The 24,814-nt window shown below is 55.6% G+C and overlaps 6 protein-coding genes across 6 annotated transcripts in view; 4 read left to right on the top strand and 2 right to left on the bottom strand.

Annotated features, from left to right (window-relative positions):
- Positions 1–2: 2 nt before the first annotated feature.
- On the bottom strand, positions 3–1,308 carry CSUI_003362 (rna recognition motif-containing protein). Its single transcript, XM_068063560.1, has 2 exons — positions 579–1,308; positions 3–436 (listed from the first exon to the last, which is right to left on the bottom strand). Exons 1-2 carry the CDS (start codon positions 897–899, stop codon positions 233–235), a joined length of 525 nt encoding a protein of 174 aa, XP_067924473.1. The 5' UTR covers positions 900–1,308; the 3' UTR covers positions 3–232.
- Positions 1,309–4,886: 3,578 nt separating this feature from the next.
- Positions 4,887–6,733, top strand: CSUI_003361 (elongation factor 1-alpha). The gene is made up of 2 exons (XM_068063559.1): positions 4,887–5,464; positions 5,651–6,733. The coding sequence occupies exons 1-2, from the start codon at positions 5,074–5,076 to the stop codon at positions 6,607–6,609; spliced, it is 1,350 nt and encodes a 449-aa protein (XP_067924472.1). The 5' UTR covers positions 4,887–5,073; the 3' UTR covers positions 6,610–6,733.
- Positions 6,734–8,150: 1,417 nt separating this feature from the next.
- Positions 8,151–9,027, top strand: CSUI_003360 (uncharacterized protein; the record flags this gene model as incomplete). The annotated part of the gene is made up of 1 exon (XM_068063558.1): positions 8,151–9,027. The coding sequence occupies exon 1, from the start codon at positions 8,206–8,208 to the stop codon at positions 9,025–9,027; it is 822 nt and encodes a 273-aa protein (XP_067924471.1). The 5' UTR covers positions 8,151–8,205.
- A 1,457-nt stretch (positions 9,028–10,484) lies between these two features.
- On the top strand, positions 10,485–14,566 carry CSUI_003359 (zinc finger (ccch type) motif-containing protein; the record flags this gene model as incomplete). The annotated part of the gene is made up of 6 exons (XM_068063557.1): positions 10,485–10,792; positions 11,208–11,621; positions 12,261–12,454; positions 12,808–13,150; positions 13,584–13,758; positions 14,303–14,566. Coding segments are annotated over 6 exons (1,698 nt in total), but the record flags the coding sequence as incomplete, so codon positions are not given.
- A 3,413-nt stretch (positions 14,567–17,979) lies between these two features.
- On the bottom strand, positions 17,980–23,397 carry CSUI_003358 (armadillo beta-catenin family repeat-containing protein). Its single transcript, XM_068063556.1, has 3 exons — positions 20,084–23,397; positions 19,154–19,768; positions 17,980–18,811 (listed from the first exon to the last, which is right to left on the bottom strand). The coding sequence occupies exons 1-3, from the start codon at positions 21,629–21,631 to the stop codon at positions 18,695–18,697; spliced, it is 2,280 nt and encodes a 759-aa protein (XP_067924469.1). The 5' UTR covers positions 21,632–23,397; the 3' UTR covers positions 17,980–18,694.
- A 150-nt stretch (positions 23,398–23,547) lies between these two features.
- CSUI_003357 (uncharacterized protein) overlaps positions 23,548–24,814 on the top strand; it is a 2,385-nt gene continuing 1,118 nt past the window's right edge. Inside the window, exon 1 of the mRNA XM_068063555.1 lies at positions 23,548–24,814. This exon is cut by the window's right edge and continues 1,118 nt beyond it. Within this exon, the coding sequence (XP_067924468.1) occupies positions 24,254–24,814 (561 nt within the window). The 5' untranslated portion in view covers positions 23,548–24,253.

The following is a 24,814-nucleotide window of genomic DNA, read 5'->3' as shown; positions in this document are numbered from 1 at the left end:
GTAGCGGTTACTCCCGTAAAGCACCTGTAGGGCCGAGATGACCCACCCGCTCCCTGCCGGACAAGTATTAGTGAGAGCAACACCAAGTTCCACACGAGTACTAGCACGGAGAGGAGCACCGTTACAGCTGGTGGTACGGCGAGAGGAGGCATGCGTAAGTGGACGCCGATCGTCAAGCACAAACGTGCTCCTTCTTCTTTTACAGAGGAGATCGTGAACACGAAAAGCGAGCTCACCTGTTTCCTATGTAACACCTTTCTCGCTCGGCCTTCGCACGGCGAGCCTCCGACTCCGACCTGAAGTAAACATACGCGTCTCCACTGGGCTGACCGTTGCGACACTTCGCAAGCTTCACCGCATCGCCAGGAGGACCAGCCAGGTCGTAACCTTCAAAGAATCGCGCAACGTCATCAGCCGTCGCCTGAAAGGGAAGCCCCTACACATCGCAAGAAAAGAAGTACTGTGTTTCGAGATGCATTGACACCCCAATGCGTCGCCTGCATTGCATGAGTACGTCCCCCCCGCCCCCTTGGCTCGCTGCCTGAGGCCGTTGTCCGCCGGGCCTCCTCGCTGCTTACTCGCAGTCGCAGACGGGCTGGCTTCCGATGGGCAAAGGCAATCGGCTCGGTTGTGTACCATCGTTGGCTTTTGCAAGAGCCTGAAACCACAATGGCCCGCAGGCCAACAGGAGCGGCACTGTAACACCTGTTCGGGCAGTCAAAACCCCTCATTGTCTCAGAGGCTGCCCACCTCCGATTGAAACTAATGGAGGTCCGTCGGAGAACACGCCGCTCTAGGTCCGGTCGCCCGATTATTTGACAGCAGGAAGAGGGCGGCCGAAGCCGATACCTCAGCTTGCAGGCCGAGGTGGCCGGGACGGGAAGCGTCTTCGAAGGCATAGCCGCGTAGGTGACTGTTGCCGCGAAGGGTTCTGGAACACGTAGGGCACGGAACTCGCGTCGAAAATATACTGCTCACAAATTCCCGGAAACTGAAGCAGCTACGCTAATCGAAACCCCAACGACCAGCGCAGCTATTGGCCGTATTCTTCCTCAATTTCAGCCCCGTCAGTTCAGTGGTAGGGGGGGGGACGGAGGACGAAGCTCCCCCGATGATACGTAATTGCATCTCCCAAGACGGGACAGCTCAAAAGCTTGGGTCAGAGAGGAGACCGGGGTTTACTCCTGTGCCAGGAAGCACCGCCGGCACGAATTCGACGAATCACAGCACATGTGAGCATGGTCCGTTCGAGCCGAAAGCGAGCGCATAAAAAGTGATTGCCAGAGCCACAGGAGCGATGTACGCAATTTCCTTTGCAGGTGTATAGACTGGCGATTGCATGCGCGCGAAGTCGGCCGCCAACTCGCTACAGAGCGACGACGGTAGTATTGTCAGCTACCCGCCAGCGCTGCTACTTCTTTGAGAGTCTGATGTGGCAGCTCCACGAGACGAATTGCGCAGCTCCACCACCACGTCAAGGTCGTGACGTGTAACATTCATTGGTGCGTGTTTTTTTTTCCGAAGGTGGCCGTATATCCAACCAGTCCTCCTCAGAGCGGGACTTTGCTCAATGCTACAGCTCTCACAGTTGAGATCGAAACTGGCGACGTTCATATATGTGTACTCGTACCGCTGACTCACACGCCAACCGACAGACCGCCCATGTCCGCTTGATAGGCATCAGCAATCCACGCACAGCCCGGCGCACAAGGGAACACGCGTACGGACGTGCTACTCGATGCGCAACCGTCCAACGGCCACAGCACTGCATGGCACGACAGAGTTGTGATTTGTGCGCGCGCGAAAATTACCACTTCCGATCGTAGCCGCCCACTGGCCTCCCTGGTTTCAATGCAACCAAGTGTAAACTCTGATCTTGCCTAGCAACGGCCCGGAGTGTACGTGACTACGCTGCAGCGCTAGATAGGGGCGCACGCCCCTCATCGTGGAAAGTGGGGAATCTCGTGTTAAGCTGGACTGACGCGAACACGTGGTAAGCGTTGGAGTGAGGCAACACCACCTTGGTGAACGCGAGGCTGGTAGCCAGACTGTTGACTGTAGCCGACAGTGGCACCACATGACGCTGCTTGGTGTCTATGTGTGGAAACTCAGCCGACGACCCGGGCAAGCTTTCGGTCACTTCAACCGGAGCGGAACAGGATGTACTGTGTGTCGGGACGAGCAAAAACACATTTGAGGCCATGCCACCGCTTATGAGAGTACTGGCCTGCCGGATCCTCCAGTTCGCAGACCGCACAACTTAGTCCCAGAGTTTTTTTTTTTTCGGTTTGCACGCGGCAAGGGGAGACAGGCGAATACATCTGCGTAGATGGATCGCTGTAAGCGACGCTTTGTACTACCTTCCTATAGATTCTCCTCCGCCACAAAGCACGCCATCAAGACGCACCTGGGGGAGGCCACACGGCCGATCCTCCCCAAGGAGGGATGAGTGTATGCTGATCAGCGTAGAGAGAAGAGCTGTCCCTGCTCTCTATACGGACAACCAACCCTGGAGGTTTTCCTCAAGGAGTTACCCCTCAGAAAAGAACGGTGTGTGGATTAGGTCAGCGTCCCGGTCCGGTTCAGAAACTACGAAAGCTTCGATTGCCTCGGCTGTAAACAAGGAGGGGGCAGCACCGCGAGAGGATCGGTGCTTGTGCTGTAAGGAGCGGCATATCGTAAACTATCTGGTCTGGGTGTTTCCAACGACTTCGTACCTTCTCTTCGGAGCGTCTCTCCAGGTCGGAGCCGGGCACACTTGAACAACATACGCCAAGCCCTTCGCGGCCACCAGGCAAGAAAATCCCTAAGATCGACCATATGGTGCTGAGCCGCTCTCAGCCCGAGATGACAACTCCGTACCTGAATCTATCTGACAGCAAGCCCAAAGCGACCAGAGGTACACGCTCCACGCTGTCGTAGATGCTGGAGAAGACAAGTCAAAGCGTAACAGTCAAGTCAGGAACTACCCGTCTGACCACTAGAAATGTTCGTAGCATTCTGTATACGGGACTGTGCAAGTGAAAAGTCAGCAACGACGGATTCTGCTCCCTGACCTTTATCAGCCTGTGAAATGATTTCACGTTTCGTTCTCCTTCACCCAGACAAGCCTCTTTCTTTGCTGACGCAGGCTAAGCCGTAAGAACCTACGGGATATGGCACCGCAGAGATTGAAGGTCTCGTGGATGAGCACGACAATGTTTATGACAAATGTAGCTTGCTGCAGTCTTTTCTTCGCCGGCGCTTGCAGGGCAAAGATGCTGAATAAGCCTGAGCAGATTCTTCGGCGCACACATCACTTCGTGTGGCAGCCCTAACAGCAATCAGCCAGTCCTACTGCGTGATGCACCCAGCAAGATCCTTGAAACTAGTGCTTTGCACTGACGCCCGGAGCGAATTAAGGGTTCTCGCTTACGCCGTAATGGAGACGAACGAATCCGAGGATCACCTGCGTTACTGCCAAGAAAACCAAGTACGGGCGGAGGCCTACTGAGACGCTTTCCATCTTAATGAAAGCGCAAAAGACGGACAGTGGAAGCTGGGCCAGCTGCCCTCACTAACGGTCTACAGATGGCTGAGGCTCGATCGAAACGCAGAGTTGGCTGAAGGACAGAGCAGCGTCGTAGCAAAGGAAAGGCGCCCGAGCTACCTGCGTAACAGGGCGAAAAGCCCGGCGAACACACAATGTAGTCTGCATGTGCGCCGGATGGGGTGCTGCTGTACGTACGTCAAACGATTCCACTGGTTCAATACTATACTCAATTTCTGAGAGCCCCTCAGTCAGTGTTCACGGAAGCTGGAAAAAGAAAAAGCCCAGACACGCAGCCGGTCCCCCTTGCGGGCTTTACAGTACCACCGGCAGTGAGCATCACCCGTGAAGGACAATGATAGAAGGCTACTTCGGCAACACCCCTGACGTATGCCATACGCCGCAGCTGGCTGTTTGTCCGCCATTGACTGGTCACCCTTCAGTGAACGGTTCGCCTTTAGGCACTGGGTAAGGAGACCTGGGAGCCTGTATCGGAACAGTGCTCTAACCGCAGCCAGAACGCTCGTCCCTCGCCGCGCGATCCATCGGAACGTATATGAGGTACAGCGGCCGCGACCTACCCGTCCGTGTTAAAATCTACCACTACCACTGTGACACGGAAGAATACCATAGCAACCTCCTTACGACAATCGCGCCAATCATCGCGGCGCCCTAACTTGCCGCCGGAGGTCGGCGCGCCGGCAGCCTCCGCAAAAGCAGCCGTCTGGAGGTTGTCATAATTCCCGGCGCGAGTCAGTCCAACCAGTCCACCTCTGGTGCAGTTGTTACGTGATGCCACCGTCCAGCCCTAAATGGTTAGCCGCTTCCTTCCAACAAAGACAGCGCCCTCTTGACGACCTAAGGCCGCGGCTCCGCCTTCGACACCCTAGACCAGATCGGCGCGTCTCGTTTCCTACGGGGGGGGAAGGGTGCCCCTCCGGAGAGCCTGGCACTGTTCACGGCAAGTCCACATGGTCGCTGTCTCTACTTCGCACCTGAGTAAGGCTACAGTCGCGCGACTGACGTGGTGCCGGGCGCAGGCGATGGGGAAGAATGCCCACCTGGAAGCGCACGGCATGGCCAGGAGGCAAGCACCCAACTCTATTGCATTCCTCTAACCGTCTTGCCATAATGGAAAACGCGCTGAAGTGCTGCTCCTGCCGCAGGAAGAAGCTGGCACACACCGAAGATCTTGCACGCAGGTAAACTTATACTTCTTCGGTCTCAGCTATGCAGTAGGCAATTGAGCGTCCAGGGGATGTGACTTGTGTTTCCCTCAGTGCACTAGCGGCAATACGTTCCACATCGCGAAGGGGGGTGGGATGATGACGGGTGGGAAGGCGAGTGACGCGCTGCGGGCTGTCCTTTCGCAAAGGAAATACGCTCGAGAGGTTTCCGGAGGGCCCCACTGTGAGTCCCAACAAGGAGGCTGAGGGGGGGTATACGAGCGCGCGGTGGGGACATGAAGTTTCGCGCTCACAATTATTCCTTTCTTCGTTCGTCTGAGGTTTGTTTTTTTTTCTGTTTGCTTTTTGCGTGCGACAATGGGTAAAGAAAAGACTCATATCAACCTTGTGGTCATCGGCCACGTCGACAGTGGCAAGTCCACGACGACAGGCCACCTGATCTACAAGCTCGGTGGAATTGATAAGCGAACCATTGAGAAATTCGAGAAAGAGTCCGCCGAAATGGGAAAAGGTTCTTTCAAGTATGCGTGGGTTTTGGATAAGCTGAAGGCAGAGCGGGAACGAGGTATCACCATAGATATTGCTTTGTGGCAGTTCGAGACCCCCAAGTACCACTACACTGTCATCGACGCTCCAGGACATCGTGATTTCATCAAGAACATGATTACTGGCACATCACAAGCGGATGTTGCTCTTTTAGTTGTCCCGGCAGAGGCTGGTGGCTTCGAGGGCGCGTTTTCCAAGGAAGGTAAGTCTCATGCGGAGCATGAGTGTGGGTAACTCATCAAAAGAAAGGACGTGTCTCAAGTCGCAAACAAGTTTCATTTCCCGATCCCTAGTGGAGTCCACTGGACGTCAGTTGCTCTTTTTGTCCCATGTAGCTCCACCCTGCAGGCGCCGGTGTTGCGACGTCGGATCGTATGTCTGCGTGCAGGCCAAACACGTGAGCATGCGCTGCTGGCGTTCACGCTGGGGGTGAAGCAGATGATTGTCGGAATAAACAAGATGGATTCATGCAACTATTCGGAGGACCGCTTCAACGAAATTCAGAAGGAGGTGTCGATGTACTTGAAGAAGGTCGGGTACAACCCAGAAAAAGTACCGTTTGTTGCGATATCTGGCTTCGTCGGTGACAACATGGTCGAGCGGTCCACTAACATGCCCTGGTACAAGGGCAAGACGCTGGTGGAAGCCCTTGACACTATGGAGGCGCCCAAGAGGCCAAGCGATAAGCCTCTGCGCCTGCCACTTCAGGACGTGTACAAAATCGGTGGTATCGGTACAGTGCCCGTTGGGCGAGTGGAAACGGGCGTTCTGAAGGCGGGCATGGTCCTCACGTTTGCGCCCGCCGGCTTGACCACAGAATGCAAATCCGTTGAAATGCACCACGAGGTGCTTGAGGAGGCCGTTCCAGGTGACAATGTCGGCTTCAACGTGAAGAACGTGTCGGTCAAGGAACTGCGTCGGGGCTATGTCGCCTCTGATTCGAAGAATGACCCGGCCAAGGGATGTTCTACGTTTTTGGCTCAGGTTATTGTTCTGAACCACCCTGGCGAAATCAAAAACGGCTACTCACCTGTCATTGATTGTCACACCGCGCACATTGCTTGCAAGTTCGCGGAAATCAAGACAAAGATGGATAAGCGATCTGGAAAGACCCTTGAAGAAGCTCCGAAGTGCATCAAATCTGGTGACGCCGCCATGGTCAACATGGAACCGTCCAAGCCCATGGTAGTGGAGGCGTTCACAGATTATCCGCCGCTTGGGCGCTTCGCCGTACGCGACATGAAGCAGACAGTCGCTGTCGGGGTTATCAAGTCCGTGGAGAAGAAGGAACCAGGCGCCGGCGGCAAGGTCACGAAGTCAGCGCAGAAAGCCGGTGCGAAGAAATAAGTGGCTTTGTAGTCAAGTGGGGAGTTTAGTAAACAGTAAATCATACTTGCTTGTATGTATTCTTGTCAGTCTTCTTTTTTCCCGCCATGTGCTTCTAACCGTTGCTCTTACACTGACCACGTGTCACCATGTGAACACTTCCGGAAACCGGAGCCGCATTTCTCGAAACTGATCACAGACTGTACGTCGTGACGGGGGGAGTACCTGCCGGAGGATGCCGATGTTTGTGATGTTGACAGGACTTGCATCTGATCTTTAAACGTTTTGACGAGCGCGCACCGCGACGTAACCAGATCGCTTGGTGACAGATTTGCCGGCATGCGTCCAGTGCGTCAACCCTCATCTGAAGTGAACCAGAGTGAGATAACAGGACACAAGCAAGATACTCGAATCTACGTTCGCGTTAGGATCGGTGGCGTCGATGTCTTCAGACGTTCCGCAAGCGACGCAAGTTGTACGATGCTCCTTCGCCTGACAGTGTTCCGGGCTGAGCTTTCTGCCACCTGGCGGCCTCTGAGGGCATGAACAGCACATCGCAGTTTTTTCCCAGCCTGCCTTGTAGGCCTGCACTCGAGCTCTGAACCTATCTCAGGGAGGGCCTCTCGTGCAGAGTTGCTCTAAGCGATGCGGCAACATGCATATATATATGTATAGGCTGCGCCGTGCCTCCGACCAGCGGCTTAGACCCGGTCTTCGATCGGTCCTCAGAGGTCTGGTGTCGCATGTATGACGGGAACGAATCCAGCTGCAAACCGGGAAGCATGGTTGCTTGTTCTCGGTGGTTTGGACGACGCTGACTGTTTAGTGCAGCGAGACGTGGTAGCATGTGGGCAAAATCGAAAGAGGAATAAAAAAGGTTCCGCAAAAACCGTTGTAAGCCCGCGACGCAGCTAACCGGTTTGGTGGCTACCCGGTGACGCGCATGTGTCTTGCTAGCATGACTCGAGATTCTCGGGCAAACAGCTCCGGTGTCGCTTGCCGGACCTTCTGAAGGCATCCGTGCTACGGAAAGGCTTTCTCAGCGGTGAGAAGTTCCGGTGTACCTTGTTGGAGCTCGAGAAAAGTCACCCTCGTCTTTCTGGGGAAGGTATTCGTCTGGAGAGAGCCCCACCCAGACGATACGAACAACGGAGCCCCCTGTCTAACCTAGCCAGCCGGGGTTTACCACCTCAAAGCGTCAATCCGGACCATAGCATCCGTCTTTCGAACTCATCGAATATTTGTCTAGAACTCCTTATTCTTTGCACTCCCCTGCCCGGCCGTAGCCTGCTCCTTTCCAAGACATCAAGGGCGTCCCAGAGACGTTCACGCCGGCTGGCTGCCTGCGGAGGCGCCCAGCGGACAGATGAGTGTCCGTGACAGCTTCTGTCCACATGTGTCGGTTGTTTTCTAAGTTCATCAACGATTATCCCACTTGGATAGAGGCCTCGCGAAGCCATGCTCTTCAGGACCCGACGAAAAAGCCGGGAGGCCGCGGCAGGTTTCCCCTTCCCTCACCGGCAAACCAGGGCATTCGTTTTCGTTTTGATGGAGCTATGCAGTCTTTCATTGGCCGTACTGTTTTTCGAGCCTGCTGCAGCAGTCCGGTTGGCAGAGATGGGGCTTCAGCAGTCACTGTCATCAAATGGAAGCCTTGACTTCTCTCCAGACCATTCGGAGACGCTACGAGTCTCTACGTCCGGCGAAGAACCGAGCAGTTTTCTGAGTCTATTGAGTGGCGAGCAGCTAGCGTCCTCTGCTTCGGAGGAAAAAGCATCTCATACAGAGGAGGACCAGGGATCGGACCGTCGTGGTGGAGAATCGTCTAGTGGACTCACCATTGGTGAAGGTCTGCAAGCGAAGATCGGCATGCCGCTGGAAGAGAAAGAGGATAAAGAAGGAAAGCGACATGCTCAGGAAGCTCATGAAGACATGGCCGGAGGGACAGTGAGCGCTTCAGACGACACTGTTACTGGAGAGGCGAAGTCACCCGAGGAGTTGACAGAAGACGACTTCCACAACATGAATTCAAGCCAAGGGCTTGTTGTTCTGTTGGGACAGGGTAAGAGGCTCGTCAACGATGTCCAGAATACTCTTGACGGCGTCCATGCTGTCGTCGGGATCACCGAAGTGATGGGCAGGTTGCGGCAGGATATCCGGAAAGACGTCGACGCCTTAAATCGTACGATCACTGAGGAGTATCAGAACATTGAACAACTGAGACAGCTGCAGGAGGCACAGACGGCCGTGTTGCAGTCCCAGCTCAGCTATCTCGTTCCTCTGAGGAGGTCGGAGCCTGCTGAGCGACAAGCAGAACCTGTTACCCGGGTCAAGAAGTCGTCGAACAGCGCGCCCTCAATTCGTTTTGTGGGATTTTCCGTGGTTTCATGTATTTCGGTGTCTGTGTTTTTGTCATCGGGAGTCAGCTTTTTCTTCTGAGCCTCCGGGTCTTAGATGTTCCACTGGGTTGCTGGGTCCGGGTTTCCTCCTGCCCGAGTCCCCTTTCTGTGTCGTGTCTGCTGCCACCCCAGCGGCGGCAGCCTGCACCGCAACAGCGGTACGCCTTGGGCTACTGAGAAGACTCGGTTCCGTGCACGTGACTACGGCTGACCAACCTTCCAAAGCAGAGGTTAAAGCATGTTTGCTTTTACCTCAAGAATCGCTTCTTTTCTGTGAATGCTCAAGTGTGAAGATCTCACATCCCGACCACCAGCACATCGCTCGAGCATCGCATTCTGTAATCGAGAAAAAGAAGTATAAAGTTCGCTTTTTGACAGAAGGAAGCGGTGAACGGTTGCAGACCGAAGACCAAGAGTACAGGCGGTATATCTGTCGTCCCGCGACGTGAGCGACTTTGTGCGCAGCGTTCCATTGGTCCGGGAGTGCGATGTATCTCGGCTTGGGCCTACCCTCCCCGCCGCCAGACGAGTCCTGCTTGAAACGCTGCTACGAAAACGCCACACGTTTAGAGCGCAACAGAGTGTACACGGCGACGCGTTTGTGCTGCCCTGCCACACGGTGTATAGTGGACACTTGGCTCACTCTCAAGCAAGCGGGTCTCGTGACAGACGCGGGGAAATCCTTTTAGCAGCGCGGCTGTTAGGCCTCCGGAGTCGTCGTAGCACGCGCAGATGAACTGTGCGCTGAACGCGGTAGTCAGCCGCTTTCCTACAACGGGGGGTGGCTGAGGTGGCTCTCCACGAAAACCGCAGGACCCCGATCTGTTCACACTCAGACTCGTCAGGCAGAAGTCAGCTTACCCGGGAAGGCTACTTAAAGACGGATTGTCCAGGGTAGGAGAGTGAAAAACCCTGGGCAAGTCGTGATGCGCATGAGGCGCGCAGGATCGAAAAAGGGCATCGCGAGAGGGCGCGCGAGCGGGCAAAAAAGTGTAGAGGGTTGCGGCGTTCAAGGTACCCCCAGTGAACTGGTCAGTCACCCGCCGGCTCGGGAGGACATCGTGGTGGGAAGAGGATGTTCATCCGGAGATTGGGCTGCAGAGAGACTGTGTATGCATGCGCATGGGGTACCGCATCTTCAGTTCCGCTCCCCGGAGCGGCTTGGCGGCGGGCGGCGGGAGAGCGGTCGCCCACCTTCAGTCCATCACTCGCCCCATCAGCGTCCGGGTAGGGATTCTTTGACGTAAGAACACCGTCCATTCGTTGCTCTTGTACATCCCTTCAGGAAATTGTGCGGACGTCCCACGTTTGGCGCTTCTGTTGTCCTTCGCGAGCTGCACATTTCCTGTGAGACATCGACAGCGCTTGTTCTGTCCGCAGACCAGTTCTGGTCAATCCTTGATTCAAGCTTCTGTTAAAGCATTTCTTGACGGACCGCTTGTCAGGCAGCTCCACTCATCCATTTGACTCTAATTCGGACTGCTGACGCCTCTCTCGATGTCGTCGGCAAATCCCGGTTCTTCGTTACATCGAGCTAAGGCATCCCCTGGCTTCTCGTGTGCATCGCCCGCTGCACCGGCCACGTTCCTTTCGCCCTGCAAGCCAGTACGCACTCCGATCAAATGTGGTCGCTACCTCCAAGCTCGGTTGACGAAGACCCGATTCTGCAAATATCTGTTGGAAAGAGGCACATGCGGAGCCGGAAGCGCCTGCGCCTACGCGCACTCTGAGGCAGAGCTTGTGCCGAAGCCGGATCTGCGCAAGACAAAGTTGTGCTATGCGTTTCTCGCGAACAAGTGCAAGCTGTGAGTATAGAGTCTGGCTCTCGCGGAGAGGCTAGTCTAGCTTCAAACAGCTCGGCACACAAACATGGGGAGTCAGCGGACAGCGACGGTGTATGCAAACCCCTAGACAAATGTGATAGATGGTGGGCCAGAGTGCCGGTTGCCCTGTGCCTTTCTCATGCACAACTAAACGTAACGCTGTAGCGCCCTGCGGAATCTTCACGCCTGTGATCCCAGGTGGACCGCTGCCTCTATTACCCCAGTCTGCCGCCAATTTTTTTTTCATCAGCACTGCTGCAACGAAACACCGTGTGTTTCCCAGTCGCAGAAAAAAAGGCGCAGGTTATCAACTGCACGCTGTCCTAGCGGGCTGCAAAGCGGCAGCGCCGCAAGTTCATCGGTGCCACACTTGCCTGTGTGAGTGTGTTCCTGGCAGGGGCGACGCCTGTTCGTATGCCCACACTAGCGAGGAACTGAGAGAAGTTCGGCGCCTAATTCTTCCACTGGCAGAAGAGGCAAGTAACGCGGAACCAAACTGCTCACCTTACGTTGAGTACGTTTCACCGGCGGCAGCGCCGCGCCTCGACCGTGAGGAAACGGCATGTAGTCCTGGCCAGCCCGACACTTCCAAGCGAGGTTTGTTTATCCCCCTTTTGAACAGACAGGTGTTGGGGACCCGAACTAGGAGTCGTGAAAGGGGGGACTCGACCCCAGAAACGCCTCTCTTGACCGATCATCCGCAGCTTACCGCGGCGTTCGAGCACTCTGCTTACACGCAAGCCGTCAAAACCCCCGTGTTCGCGGGCCCGACTAGTGATGCCCCTGTTCTTCCGGCAAGTGATCCGCGCTGGTACCCAGCGACGACTCACGGAAACTCGGTTGAAACACAAACTGGGACAATCGTTGCTTTGCAGTCGCAGTTCGTGTGTATGCCCCCAGGGCTGTGCCAGTCAACGCTGCAGTCCTGCTCCAGTCTGCCAGACTGGCAGCAGCCCTCACACACGGGTATGAGTTCTTTCCCAGTCCCTCCGTACGGGCCTGCGGTGGACCCTCAGGTGTTGTGACGACATATGGCTCGGCGCGCACAAAGGAACGATAGTGTCGGCTGCTGAGCTACAGTCCGCAGCACGTGCTAGAGACGCGCTTGGGCCTGACTCTGCAGGGCCAAAACTCTCCTCGAAGGTTAGCCCGCTGGACCCGTCGTGATAGGTGGACAGGCCCCATACGAAGAGTGGACACCGCCAGCACCCAGGGAAGCGCTGTCGTTCCCGCATGCAGGTGCATGCTTTCTTCGGACACCGCCCGGCAAACCAGATGGAATTTCTATTACGGGGATCCACTTGCCGGCCTCCTGGTTCCTCTTCTCACCATTACTCGAACTGGCTCCGGCTTCTCGCTTTAACGCAGCATATTTGCATTCAATTCAAAGCGCCCGGGCAGCGCTCAGGGTCTCTCTCTAGGCGGTGTTGTTGCGTGGTATCACATACAGTGAGTGTGTCCCGGGTGACAGTCATCTGACGTTGATCGTAGCTTGCTGTGGCATGGAGCACTCCAAGGCACTGGGAGCCAGCCGGCCAACAGGCACGAAGGCAGATATGGGCGATCGCGGCTCGGGGGCGACGTCCGCGGTTTCACGGGATTCGTCACGACCTAAGCAAGACCCGGCTGTGAAGGCGAAAACAGGTAGCTACAGCTCTCAGCAGACCCTTTAGTTACAGGCCACTAGTTTTGCATACCCGGCTATTTTCTTTCTGGAATGAAGTGACTTGTGGCAAGACGTCCAGTCGATCGCCTCTATACTCCGGGCGAGTTTTTACAAGACACAGCTCTTATTCTCTCGATCCCCTTCGCGTCACTGCCTGGACTGCGCACCTCGGGGAGTTGACATCTCGTTTCCGTTCATGCTGCAAAGCAGTAGCGCTCAAACAACGGGCTCCTTCAAAGTATATCTCCGCACAACAGTGCTTCCGCAAACACGCGCCTGTCTGCAGGCCGTGCCCGGCCCGCGTCGTGCTCTGTGTACGTATTTCCTGCAGCTTCCTCTCCGGGGAGTGGTCCGGCCCCCCGACCGACAAACAACTCCGCGGCAGGGAGGCAAGCCAAAGAACCAGGTGACTCGACGGCCGCGAAAAATGGGACGTCCCGGAGCACCAACACGGAGAAGCCGGAAAGGGATGCGAAAAGCAACGAGCCAAGCCGAGGACCCGGGAGCCGGACGCCGGCTGGTCTGCCACATACTCCGCCACCGCTAAAGGCTGGTGTCGAGCGTCTGCCTCCCCATAGCGAGGAGGACCTTCTTCGAGGGCTGACTTTGCAGGCCATTTGGAGCGAGAATGTTGAGGTCACCTCTCTTATGAATGCCGCCCTCAAAATTGCCAGGTACACTATTCTTCGTTGGCACGTGCTCGCTGTCCGTTATCGTTAGCGGTTCACTCCGGGGTCCTCGACTTCAAGGCACTCTCTATCTTCTCTTAGCGGACAACGCCAATCCGAACACATCTAGTGTCCAGTTTTCGTGAGCGTCGAGGACGAGGCGCCCTTGGGTGTGAAATCGCGTTACTTGGCCGTACAGGCTCCCACAACGGAGCGTTACAGAACTACGCGCCCCATGCCTTCCCCCGCTAGTGTGTGGTGTCACTTGGTGTAGTCACGTGATCCGTCCGAAGAAGTCAGCGCTACACCTTCTTCGGACACCTTCTGGCGTGGCAGGATAGAGGCGTGCAGCTTGCTGGCTAGGAGACGCGTGAGCGTGCCGGCGGGGAGAAGGTCAGTCCCGATGCTGTTCCGAAACAGGGCTGCGGGTTATTCGCAGGCTCAGCCCCGTCGCCAGCGACGCCGACTGGAACGAGGCGTATCAGAATTTCTTACAGCTGTTTGGAATGTCAAAGGCCCGTCTTGCGCGGCAGAAGAGCATCTTGCAGGCGAGACAGTGTGATCTGGAAAGCGTGCTGGCTGGAGAAAGGTCCATGAGAGACGCGGTTATGGAGGTGAGTGACCCGGCGGTCCGGGCAGATGAGTGGCCTAGCAGCGCGCGCTGCTGCGCTTTCACTTTGCTCGCATGTAACACGTACCAGGCAGGAAGTGAGGAAGCCCTGACATCGCGCGGACTTTTTGCCGTACCTTTGTTCACAATCCAAACGCGGGTGTGTAAGCGTTGCAACAGCTCATCAGCTGACAGCAGAAGAGTCGCCGCTGGGAGCCTGGGTAGTGTGGGGGTCCGGACTGTCAGGCGGCGCTGGAGTAGAATTCTAATATGCGAGATGCAATCCTCCTATGCGCCCCCATGCTCGAAACGGTAATCTGAGTGTGATTGTCCTTCATGGATCGTCAATCAGAACCTTTCTTCCTCACCAGGCCCTGCTAGCTATTTGCAGACTTGTTGCTGTTCGAGGTTACTACGAGTGTACAGTAGGTCTTTCCTGAAGTCGCTTGGGGCGTGGTAAGCGAGTAGCCTGAAAGCTTATTTGTGATGGTTAGTTGTTGCTCGCAGAATAGATTGTGTACACCCTTGGGCGCTGTGGTTCTTCGCAGTGTGACAAGGCAGTAGCAGAGGCCCAATGTCGCCTGGTGAAGGCAAAGAGACACCGACGGAATCATGAGCAATACGAAACTTTGGCAACAGAAGTTGCGAAGACGGCCTCAGTCGCGGACGTGGAAGTAGTGCAGGGGGAGGAACTGGAACGCAAGGCAAAGGCTGATAAAAAGGTGAAGTCACTAGAAGAGCAGATTGCCAGAAGACAGCGCCAGACAGAGGTAGTTCTGAAGGCAGCTGCGGATCTGCTTCAAGCCTCCCAGGTAGACGGAGTAGTTCTTGGTCCGGAGAAACGAGCAAGCACTGCTACGTGATGGAACCTGAACGTCGTCGGTGTATATCGTGACGAGTTCTTGCTTTTGGTTAATGAAGGAACCCCGCAGGTATCCCTATGGACACGCTTTCCTGTGGCTGGGGCGGTTGCTTAACCAACTTCCCGCGTGCTCAGTATTCTCTGGGGCGGCTACACTGAATCGAATCGAGGACCGAGGCGGCTGTTGAGTGTGCACCTGTCCGCAGTTGCTCTGGCTGACACCTGTGGCGTATTGATCTAGAGGAACTGCGAACAGGTGCTCACTCGAGGCACTGACGTAGCCCCGTGAATCACGAGGTGGAATCGCTCTCGGCGAATCTCTGGTGTCTGGACTCAGTGGCGTGGTGACAAAAAAGCCTGCCGCTGTTGGGAGACAGTACATCTGTTTTTGGCGTAACGCACGCCAGTCGGGGCAGCACGGTCAGCCAATGCTCTGGGCATGTCCTCGTGGGTGCAAGGCGCGAGCCGACTATTCACGAACGAGAGTGAGGCCGCCGGCAAACAGCCTGGTCAGGGGAAATGTGAATGCGGAACAGAAACACCCGATGACTTACACCCAGAACGTCCAATCTCGAGCACTGCAGAAGCCTTTCGTCGCGCTCCTTAGAGTAGAGAACAGGCCCAGTTTCGAGTCGCCACCTCTGGCCAGTGGGCTGAGCGGGCAAACACCGCGGTCAAGCCAACAAGAAGGCCGTGCAGCCGCGCCTTCCGATGCCTTGCGGACTAGTCAATAATGGGCCTGGCAAACTGGAAGGGGCCAGCGAATTTAGCCGTTGGGCTCGTGCCGTAGAGTGTCTCGCCTCCGTGAAGTCCCCAGCTGGCGGGCTTGCAGTGGGCCAGCACCTGAGTCGTCCAGCATGCACCGGTCTCCGATGCAGTTTCAATCTCCCTCCGGGTCTCCGATCCCGTGAGGAAGCAATCTAGAGGAGTCATGATAGCTTCACATACATACTTCGGACATTCTTGCCATAGCCCTGGCAACATTCCTGGATATGTGGCACTCCTGGGGATATCTTTAAGAAAACCAAACTGACACGCGACAAAAGCCAGCCCACGACAGAAGTCTTTGGGAGGCGACTAGCGACGGCCAGCTACTCAAAAGATTGCCCGGCTACGCACGTCAGCCTGAACACTGCTGTCAGACGCAGCTACAGAGTAAAACGATCACATTTGTGTCACTCTGGTGTACATCGGGACAATCCCTGCCACGACGCTATCCGCAGAAGGGGCGCAGGGTGCCCAGTGCGCGATATCCTGACTGCTGGTTGCCACACCATCGCCGGCTCTGACTGCGTTACGACCGACCGTGGCAAAGTATCTGGCACTTAGTATAGTAGCTCATCATTTCCTCGTACCGAGAATCGTGGCAACATGACGAGCTCAGTTGGTGCATATACGGAGTTGTGTTTTTCGCGGGCGATTCATGACCAGCTTGCAAACGGCCTCTACGAAGTTCCCAACGACTCGAGCTGGGCCGCTACTACTTCGAAAGCGAGCACTGCGCCTACGGGTCACCGACACCCGATGCAAATGAGGAGTGAATTGAGCAGTCGCGACCGGCCGCTTCACTGGACACACCACGATGTCGCACTGCGCGAGTTGTACCGTCTAAAAGAAAGTCTACAAGCCCGCCAGGCAGCCGAAGCCGCCAGACAAGCTCCGTCTACCGTTGAAGTCACATCTGAAGTGGAGAGCTGTGTATCGGAGCTGGCAGTTTGCTCGCGCTGTGCCGCAAACACTGACATTTCCTTTTCCGAGTTCGCTGCCGCTGGAATACCGCAGGAGCAGGCTGTCCATCCTCTGTTTCACCCTGAACTCGTAGACCGCAGTGGAGCGACAGATGATTTTGCCTCGTCGACTGGTCGGTCTTTCGTTTGCCATCAGGCCTCGAAAATGGCTTGGTTCAGACAAGGGCCTCATCAGCACAGGTCCAGGTCCAGCCAGCTGCCGAGCTTGCTAGTGGACGCAGACCCGCTGTTACTCGCATGGTGTAACGGCTGCCATTCGGACAAGGGAAACATCGTTGATCCGGACCTTCGATTCAGGCGACCCTTGGCCCCTCCGTCGCCCCAATTACCATGCCCAGCGCTTCGTCGCAACCCCGCGGCCACCCCACCTTTCCACGCTCCGTTGACTCTTGGAGACATCAGACCAGAGGAGTGGAGACAAGAGATCATTGGGGGTGTTCCGTTTCCTCTATGGTCGCGGGCACAGTTCCTGCATAGCCAAGGTTTCCGAGGATGGGAACGCGTACTACCCACATCCGTTCCCGCGCAGCAGGCAATACTGAACGCAGTTAACCATATTCGTGCGCAGACTCGCAGTCTGTTTGTGACCGACATCCATGTCGTCGCTATCGAGCTTCAGCGCTTGAGCGATGCTGGATTTTTTGATCCGGACGAAGACACTTCCAATGACGGAACTCAGCTCTTCGATAAGGCTGTCGCCAATGCCAGTCTTGCTTTATGGTCTTGCGCTTTGAGGCCTCACGTACCCGTGTAGTGTCAGGCCTCTTGGTAACCACCGGACCAAGGCATTTGTGGACCGGTCCTCCCATGCGAGTTCCCAGAAGATCGGCGACCAATGAATCACCAGAGAAGAAATTCTTCGCGCCAGTCTTGGCTTCGCACATCTGAACAGCTCGCCGAGGTCCTTTTCCCGTCAGCGTGGTTTTTCCGGCTTCCGGACGCCGAGATCTACAGTGGTGTCCGCGTGAATCGGAGAGTTTTTCTAGAATCTCCGTTCGAGACCTACACCGATGTCCTAAACTCGTACGTGTCGACCGAACCCTCAGTTTCAACGTACAGTCATCGCACCATTGCTGGAGTGGCGTCGCACCTGAGCAATCGCGGGCCCGTTTAACTGTTCGTCGTAACAGAACCCGCTACCGAAGTAGCACGATCCAATGCAAACAACGAAGAGCCGCGCCGACTACGGTGAAATCGCCGTGCACTCAGTTACTCATCACGTCACCAGTAGCGCTCGGGATCGATAGCCGAAGATCCACTGGACGCCAGAGTATCACATCGGCCCCTGCTACTCGGGCTGAAGCGACACAGTAGAAATCCGGCGAGGAGGCGCCACGGTGTTCCCCTTTCGGATTCATAACAAGCCGAAAACTGATCTTTTACCGTTGCACGAGCTTTTGGCTTTGCAAAGGAAACACTTCGGGGTAACTGACTTCTCGCCTGGGCTGCCGGCCTGCCCACCGCGTCGAACGGGGAAGCCGCCCGAAACCCCAATCACGGGACTGCTACCATTGGTTCGATCAACATCCTAGTCCCGCTAACCGGTCAGCATGAATCGAACTCAGCACCGGGATACTTGTTTTCCAACTAAAGGCCGAAAGCACCACAAGCACTAGCGGATGTTTCGTCAGCGTCCTAACAAACGTGTGACCCGGGCGTACCGTACCCGCTAACAATAAGGGCTCACACCTACAGTCACGGCATCATTCAGACATACTAATCCCCATAGAAACGACGCACCGTCTTCGTGAGGCCGCAGATTCCTCCGTCGCTTTTATCGCTGATTCCTGCCTCACTCAGAATACGAACTTCCTCGACCACCACTTTTGACCCAACCGTACTGATCCGCCTGGAACGACGCACGGCTTCGCAATGTCCTGCTCCTCCCCGTTTTTCCTTTCGCCTGCTTTCGTGCTTTAACACCGCCTCGACCGAGGATGTTCACACAAATCCAGAGAAACTAGAAAGGTTCGCAACAGCGCGAAGTCACGCAGAGGGGAAAGCAGGTGAGAAACAGCTGAATGTACACACTACACGAGAGATTGTGAGCCTCGACTCTCCACAGACGCAGTGGATCTGCTTTTCTTAGGATTGCCCAAGAGAAGTGCGCGACTTGTTCGTACCCGCATCTCGCCGTTCCAACGGAAACCTCACCCCTTGCCCGCCGGCCGGACCCAGAGGAAGAAAACTTGCCCAACAAACAGAAACCGACAGCCCAACGCGGCCTGGAAGGTGTTCCACAGCAGAGCTTAGCTGCAATGACCCACAGATAGCCATGAACGGGCAAGCCCCCTTCTTCCGCGAAAAAGTTTTCGCACTTCAGCCCTGATTCACTTTCGTGCGTTCCAGGTCGTCGCCACATCGAAATACTTTTCGAGAATGCTGTGCGTCTTGGCAGCTATGTTATAGTCAGGAAAAAATTGCATCTGTGATAACTTCAGGTCCCCCTGAAAAACACACGGCACACAGGCAGGTACAGAAGAGCGGAAATCTCCGACTGCTAGTCACAACGAGCGGCCGCTCGTTCTGAAATCACACGCAGCAGCTTGACCGCTTTCGCAACCGCAAGTATACATGTTCTTGTGGGAGTGCGGCACCGGGAGACGAGCGGTACCTGCATCATTTCAACTAAGGAAAACTCCACAACCGGGGAAATACCTGTCTGCAGATGATATAAACCCCGCCTATCGTACTAGGTGACCAACAACTGTTTCACCGCCGACGTATGCCACACTTCCCCAAAATACCAGACACTACCTTTGCAAAACTAAAAAAAGGGCTGCACTTACTTGCACTTCATGAAAGAGCCTCGCGTACGGATTCTCGGTCAATCCCAGCAACTTGGCCTCTTGCGCACCAACATCGAGAATGTTGTCTAAGCCCCTAAGGATGGCCTTGCACAGTTTAAGACTGCCGCTGTTCATAGGGTCGCTCTCGCACACCAGTTCTAACATGTCTGCGATCAGCCTTAAGCACGGGTTGTTCCCCCCGAAGGACAGAATAGCCGGGGGCGGCTTCTCAATAACCGGTCTCGGTGCTGCGAACACCCCGAAGCCAAGCGTTGGAAGTGCTGACCCTACCGTTCCCACGAACGGTGATGACCGAGATGCAGCCGAAAGCGAGAAAGGGGACAAGGAAGACGAAGAGGGAAGGAACGGTGAGGACGACGGGGTGGAGTCACGGGTTCCGGCGCCCCCCACACGTGGAGCCGCCCGACCGTTGCGCGCGAACCCAGAGAAGGCGGGCGGTCGGGCTGTACATGATATGATGTAGCCAACCTGTTGCGGATCGGCCCTCGAGAGGCAGGCGCACACAGCGTACGCGGCTTCGATGCGGGTATTGTAGTCCGGATCCATCTGGAAAATTTCCACGAGCAAGGGAAATGCGCGTGTTTCAATGATGGGCTGAAAGACGGCAAAAAGAAAAAAGGCACACAACACCCCGGCTGACGTAAACGCAAAGAGTCAGCATATAAAGTGCATGTAAGCTAGCTTGGAGAAAAGAAGTCAACACAACCGCGTGTGAACAATCTAACTCTACCTATCTCACGTCTTGAGTCTTTCCCACAGAAGAAGCTGGAAAAGCAAGACAAACCTACGCATTCATCAGAAAGCAGTGTCCTGAAAGCACACTCTCGGGTGCAAACAAGAATTGCACGCAGCGGTAGAAAAATAGAGGCGAGTTACTTCTTTCGCTCGCTTTCTGCAATGGCTGCTCACCTGAACTTGCTTTGGAGTCTCACACCCGAGATTCCCTAGGGTGTTGCAAGCGCGGGCCCTAGTAGTAGGGTTCGATACAGCGGGATTCTGAAGTACTTCAACCATCGCCTGGACAACTCCCAAGCTGATGGCTCGGTCAATTTGTATCGTGCTGCCGACAAAAGCGATTTTCGCGGCCACCGAAAGGGCATCGAAAACAACTCTCTGGTCTTCGTGGCGGAGAAGTCTGAGGACGGTCGGCAAAGCTGGAGAGCTCAGCACCACGTCCACCCCCTCAGGCCTCTCACACAGGGTGACGCACGCACTGGCTGAGAGACAGAGAAGCGTCTGATTGTCACTGTTCTTCATAAACCACACTAGAAGAGAAAGAATGGGGCCGACGTCTACTTTCAATTGCTGCAAGTTGCTGCAGACTAGCGCATGAAGACAACGCGCCCCTTCTATATCAGGATTTGCCTGGACCGCCTCGAGGACAGCCGGCACGACCCCCGTTGCCGGACGCAAGAGTGAGTAGTCTCTATGCGCCTTGAAGTCTTGGAATAACTTAGTGAAGAGGCCGAGGAGCGCTAACCGGATTTCCGCTGCCCCCGTCAGGACCTGCCCTCGCGAAACAGCGACAAGGAGATCTACGAGAGCGCTCAACAAGGCCGGCGTGACGACCTGTCCCTGGACTTGCGCAAAAGTACCTCTACACAGGCGCTGAATTAACAAAATACTCTCCAGTTGCAACAGGGGATGTGGCATGCCTAGAGAGGCCACCACGTGTGGGAACAAGTCTCCGGAGAGCATATCTTCTATAGTGACGTCCATGACTGCTCCTCCCCCCTCGCTTAAAGACGGCGAAGAGCCTCCCCCACCCGTCGACGAGTGTCTGGCCACTGAGGATGTGACATCACTCCTGTGAACGTGTGACCCCGCACCCGCGCCTCCCCCTGTATCCGCGATCGAGCCAGTCCGACCCACTGTAGATCCGCCAGACAAACCCACCGAACTAGTAGATGGAGACTGACCGGCAGGAAGGATGGTCGACTGTGAAGAGCATGCACAACTGGTGCTCTTCTGCTGTTGTTCGAGCTCCTGTCGGTGAGCCAGAGAGCGTCGATACGCCTGTGTGGCCTCCAGCCTCGCAGACACATCGCTCGATCTTAACTGCTCTGCCATGCGCTGATGATAATCTCTTCCCCCCGTAAGCGACGAGCAGCTTAACTGGGAAACAAGACTATCCAGTGCACTTTCGATCGAAGAGGATTCGACGCCCCCGCCACCCCCTTCTGCCACTGCTCCTCCATTTCCCCCACCAGCAGAGGAGGATGACGCTGAGTGAGCATCCGATTCTTTCTGAGGATTCAACGGAGAGACAAGCAATTCCGAAGATGCAGATTCGGCTACTGGGTTTTCCGTTTCCATCGCGTTCTGCCCACCGGGCGCAAAGAGAGCACTCTCTCTTCCCATTATGACAGGATCCGAGGATGCAGTACCAGAGAAACTTAGAGGCAGACTAGACCCAGACGGTGAGGTATTGAAGGCGAAGGCTGACGCAGCCGACATTTCCGAGAAGAGATGAGTAGCTCAGCCGTTCCTAGACGCAAGTGCACTCTGCCACGGATAGACGAGCCTTCTCGCAGTCCGCAGGGAGGTGTACTTGCATTCTCCTATATGTTCATGACGCGCTAGTGACAGAAAAACACACGCCCTCACACACACACAGTCTGAGGGCTCGAGGGCGGATCGTAAGCGTTAAGGTTCCGGAGAACAAATGTGTATTTGAGTGGCCAAAAGAGAGCGCAGGGGTGAACGGAAAACGCCTGCCCGCGCGACAACACGACCGAGCACTTGGAATACGGTCTCTTTACGACGTTCACTTCGATGAAAGCGGAGCTCGACCGAAGTACACTAGTCGAGCGCGGAAAGGCGCCTCTTTGCGCGAGAAATGTGGCTGTCTTCGATCACAGCAGAATGGAGCTTCTATGAGTTCCGCTCGCCTCAGCTGCCAAAGAGAGCGGCGGCGCGGGAGCGCCTCTTGCGAGTATTATGGTTGTGAGTCTGTCCGGCCACCAGGGAGAGAGTACATCCAACCCAGCCGGTGAATCGTACCGACTGACAATCCCGAAGAGGGAAGACCCAGCGACAACGCCTTGCTTCGCGTACCGGGACTGGCCACTTCTGCAGGCTTCTCAAATGTTAGTAGACGGCCGCAGAGAGATTAACCCCTCCCAACAGCCGCGACAGAAGTCACATCGTCACTTCGGCCGTTCGACTGTAGACCGACGTCCAGACTCACAACGAAAGCTTAGCCCTCCACTGCACCGGAGTACGCAATCGAAGACGGAGAGGCGCGGGCAGACTTGCGCCGAAACTGAAAAGAGGACACTTCTTTGCGGATAGTGTGAAAACCCTGCCGAACTGGACGCGGGTGTGCTGCATGGTCCTCCCCATGTACGGACACGTTCGTTAAGGAAGGAACAGTTCCACGGCTACGCATGGACAGAACGAAACAGTTAGGCACCCGCGACACTGCCGGTGACAAGGGAGAAATAAAGTAACCAAGCACAGACGCAGCACACACTCCACTCGCCGCATTAGTGTCCGCTGAAATCTCAATACTGAAGACATGGCAAAGATGCCACCGTTGGGAGGGGGAACCGAAGGCAACGACCGGGCGAGAGAATCGCCATCAGTACAAAACCGGTGGTGCGTGACGTATTCCACATCAACCAGCCGCTGATCACCAGGTTGATCCAGTACTGTGGCGATACAAATAATGCAGGCAGACAACTAAAGAACGCCTCTGAACGGCTGCGGCTGCGTTCTCACGATCTCCGAAAGGGGAGCCATCAGCACGTTGAAAGGCGGGACGAATAAAGAGCGAGCAAAACGGCGGCTTCTCGCACAGGACAAGGGCGTTGAGAGACGACGCGCGAATCCACGTTAGACAGCGCAGCCAACACGATCCGCATTCTGCCACTGCCTTGCCTTCGTTCTACAGAAAAGACAAATGAGGTAGGACGACAGCAGGAGGCAACAAACTCGCTTTTTTGCGTGATTCCGAATAGAAGAGGCAGCACTGCACAAGTATGCAAGCAGAACTAAAACCGAGGTTCTGTCTCATGAACTGGACTGACGGGTGGGAGAAAGCTCCGAAGGGGCCAAACTGCCCTTGCGTAGAAAAGGATACTGCCAGTGCAGCGCACGGGTGTGACAACCGAGAGCATGGAACAGGGAAAGACGTCGGCGTCACACAGCGCCGGCAAGAAAAGAGGCTTCGGAGACCCAGCTACCCTTAAACACCAACAGGGGGTCGGCGCATTATCTTTCTCCTACTGCGGGCAACGAGCTAGGGTTCTGAAAACATCAGGTCACGGAAGCGAATGACGCGCAATGACGTTGTCACGTGTGCGCAGCGTCGCAGCAGTGCATAAGCCGATGCCCAGCTCCATCTCCCGCTTCGGTCCCGAGACCATCGCCGCCGGTTGATAGTTATATATTTGCTCACGCGGACCGGTGAAATTAGCGGAGTTACACTGCAACTGCTTGCTTAGGGGATAGCACAGCCTTCTCAGCGTCCAGTACCGGGGACGACTGAGAGAGGTGTTCGGATTACATGACGAGTCCAGGGAGTAGCCGTGCTGCTGCTCTTTTCTCAGCGCAGACGCTTGCAGGAGTTCTTTCAGTTTATTCCTCTTTTGTTTTCTGTGCCTACAGCCGTAGGCGACGACGAGGATATCTGGATCGGGATATGTTGCTCGATTGTCTTCGATTGTGTGAAGGCGGCGGACTTCTGGAATGAGTCTCGACATGTTGAACCTGGTACATGCGCAAGTCACTATCGTGATAACGGATAGACTGCAGTCGGCTGACAGTCCGATCCTGTTTAGTTGGTGACCAGAGGGATGATCCGTGGTAACTGTTGCAGGCCAGTCCCGTTGCGCGAGCGGCGTGCCGCGGCTTCCGTCTTGCTCTTGACAATGCGCTGCGCCGACTTTCGTTTCAGTACTTCCTGGGGCCAAAGGGAGCAAAACGTTCTACCGTGCGTTCTGCTTCATTATTGACTGCTTCCTCTGGTGGCATGTACCCAGTACGAGCCGGGCGCATCTTTTGTTTTGCGGATTAGGGACTGCCCATCTTAGTAAACTTAATTCCCGGCGGCAGAGAACGCACAATATCACAGTAATGCAGGGCGCCCTGGCATCCGGCGGGGCCTGGCCTCGGGCGGCAGCAGCCCAGCGTACGCTAAGGCTGCTGGGCTCTGGCCTTGTTGTTACTTCACGGATAGGTGCGAGCAGTTGTCATGGAGTACCGTGTGTCTCTATGACATCCGGAAAAACGATCCGTCCTCGTAGTGCGCGTACTTCAGCCTTCACAGCATCCGAAGAAGCTTGGCCGCAGTCACCACTCACGAAAGTCATACTAAGGGGGACTTTCCTTTCCGGTCTCTCGGGGTACTGCTGTCCTGCGTCATTTCTTCCCCAGTCCCAGTACCCCCCGAGGCGACGACTTTCTGCCACTCGGGGCTCCGGCGGCTTTCCTGCGGTTGCCGGTTCTTGCTCGCCGTCCTCATCGTCTTCTTCAATTTCCCGTGTAAGTCCTCCCTCTTCTCCCGTGTCTGCTCACCTCTCCTTGCCTGTCTCGTCGAAGCGTCTTCGTTCCCTCTTTGCTCGGGCAGATATTCTGGCTCACCTCCTTCAGTCGCGCCTTGCTCTTCCCCTTCTTTATCCCCTCAACAGTGGCGGG

This window comes from Cystoisospora suis, assembly GCF_002600585.1.
Source record: "Cystoisospora suis strain Wien I chromosome Unknown contig_1477, whole genome shotgun sequence".
Classification (NCBI taxonomy): domain Eukaryota; phylum Apicomplexa; class Conoidasida; order Eucoccidiorida; family Sarcocystidae; genus Cystoisospora; species Cystoisospora suis.
The sequence above is the reverse complement of the archived record's forward strand: the minus strand, read 5'-3'. Positions and strand labels throughout refer to the sequence as shown.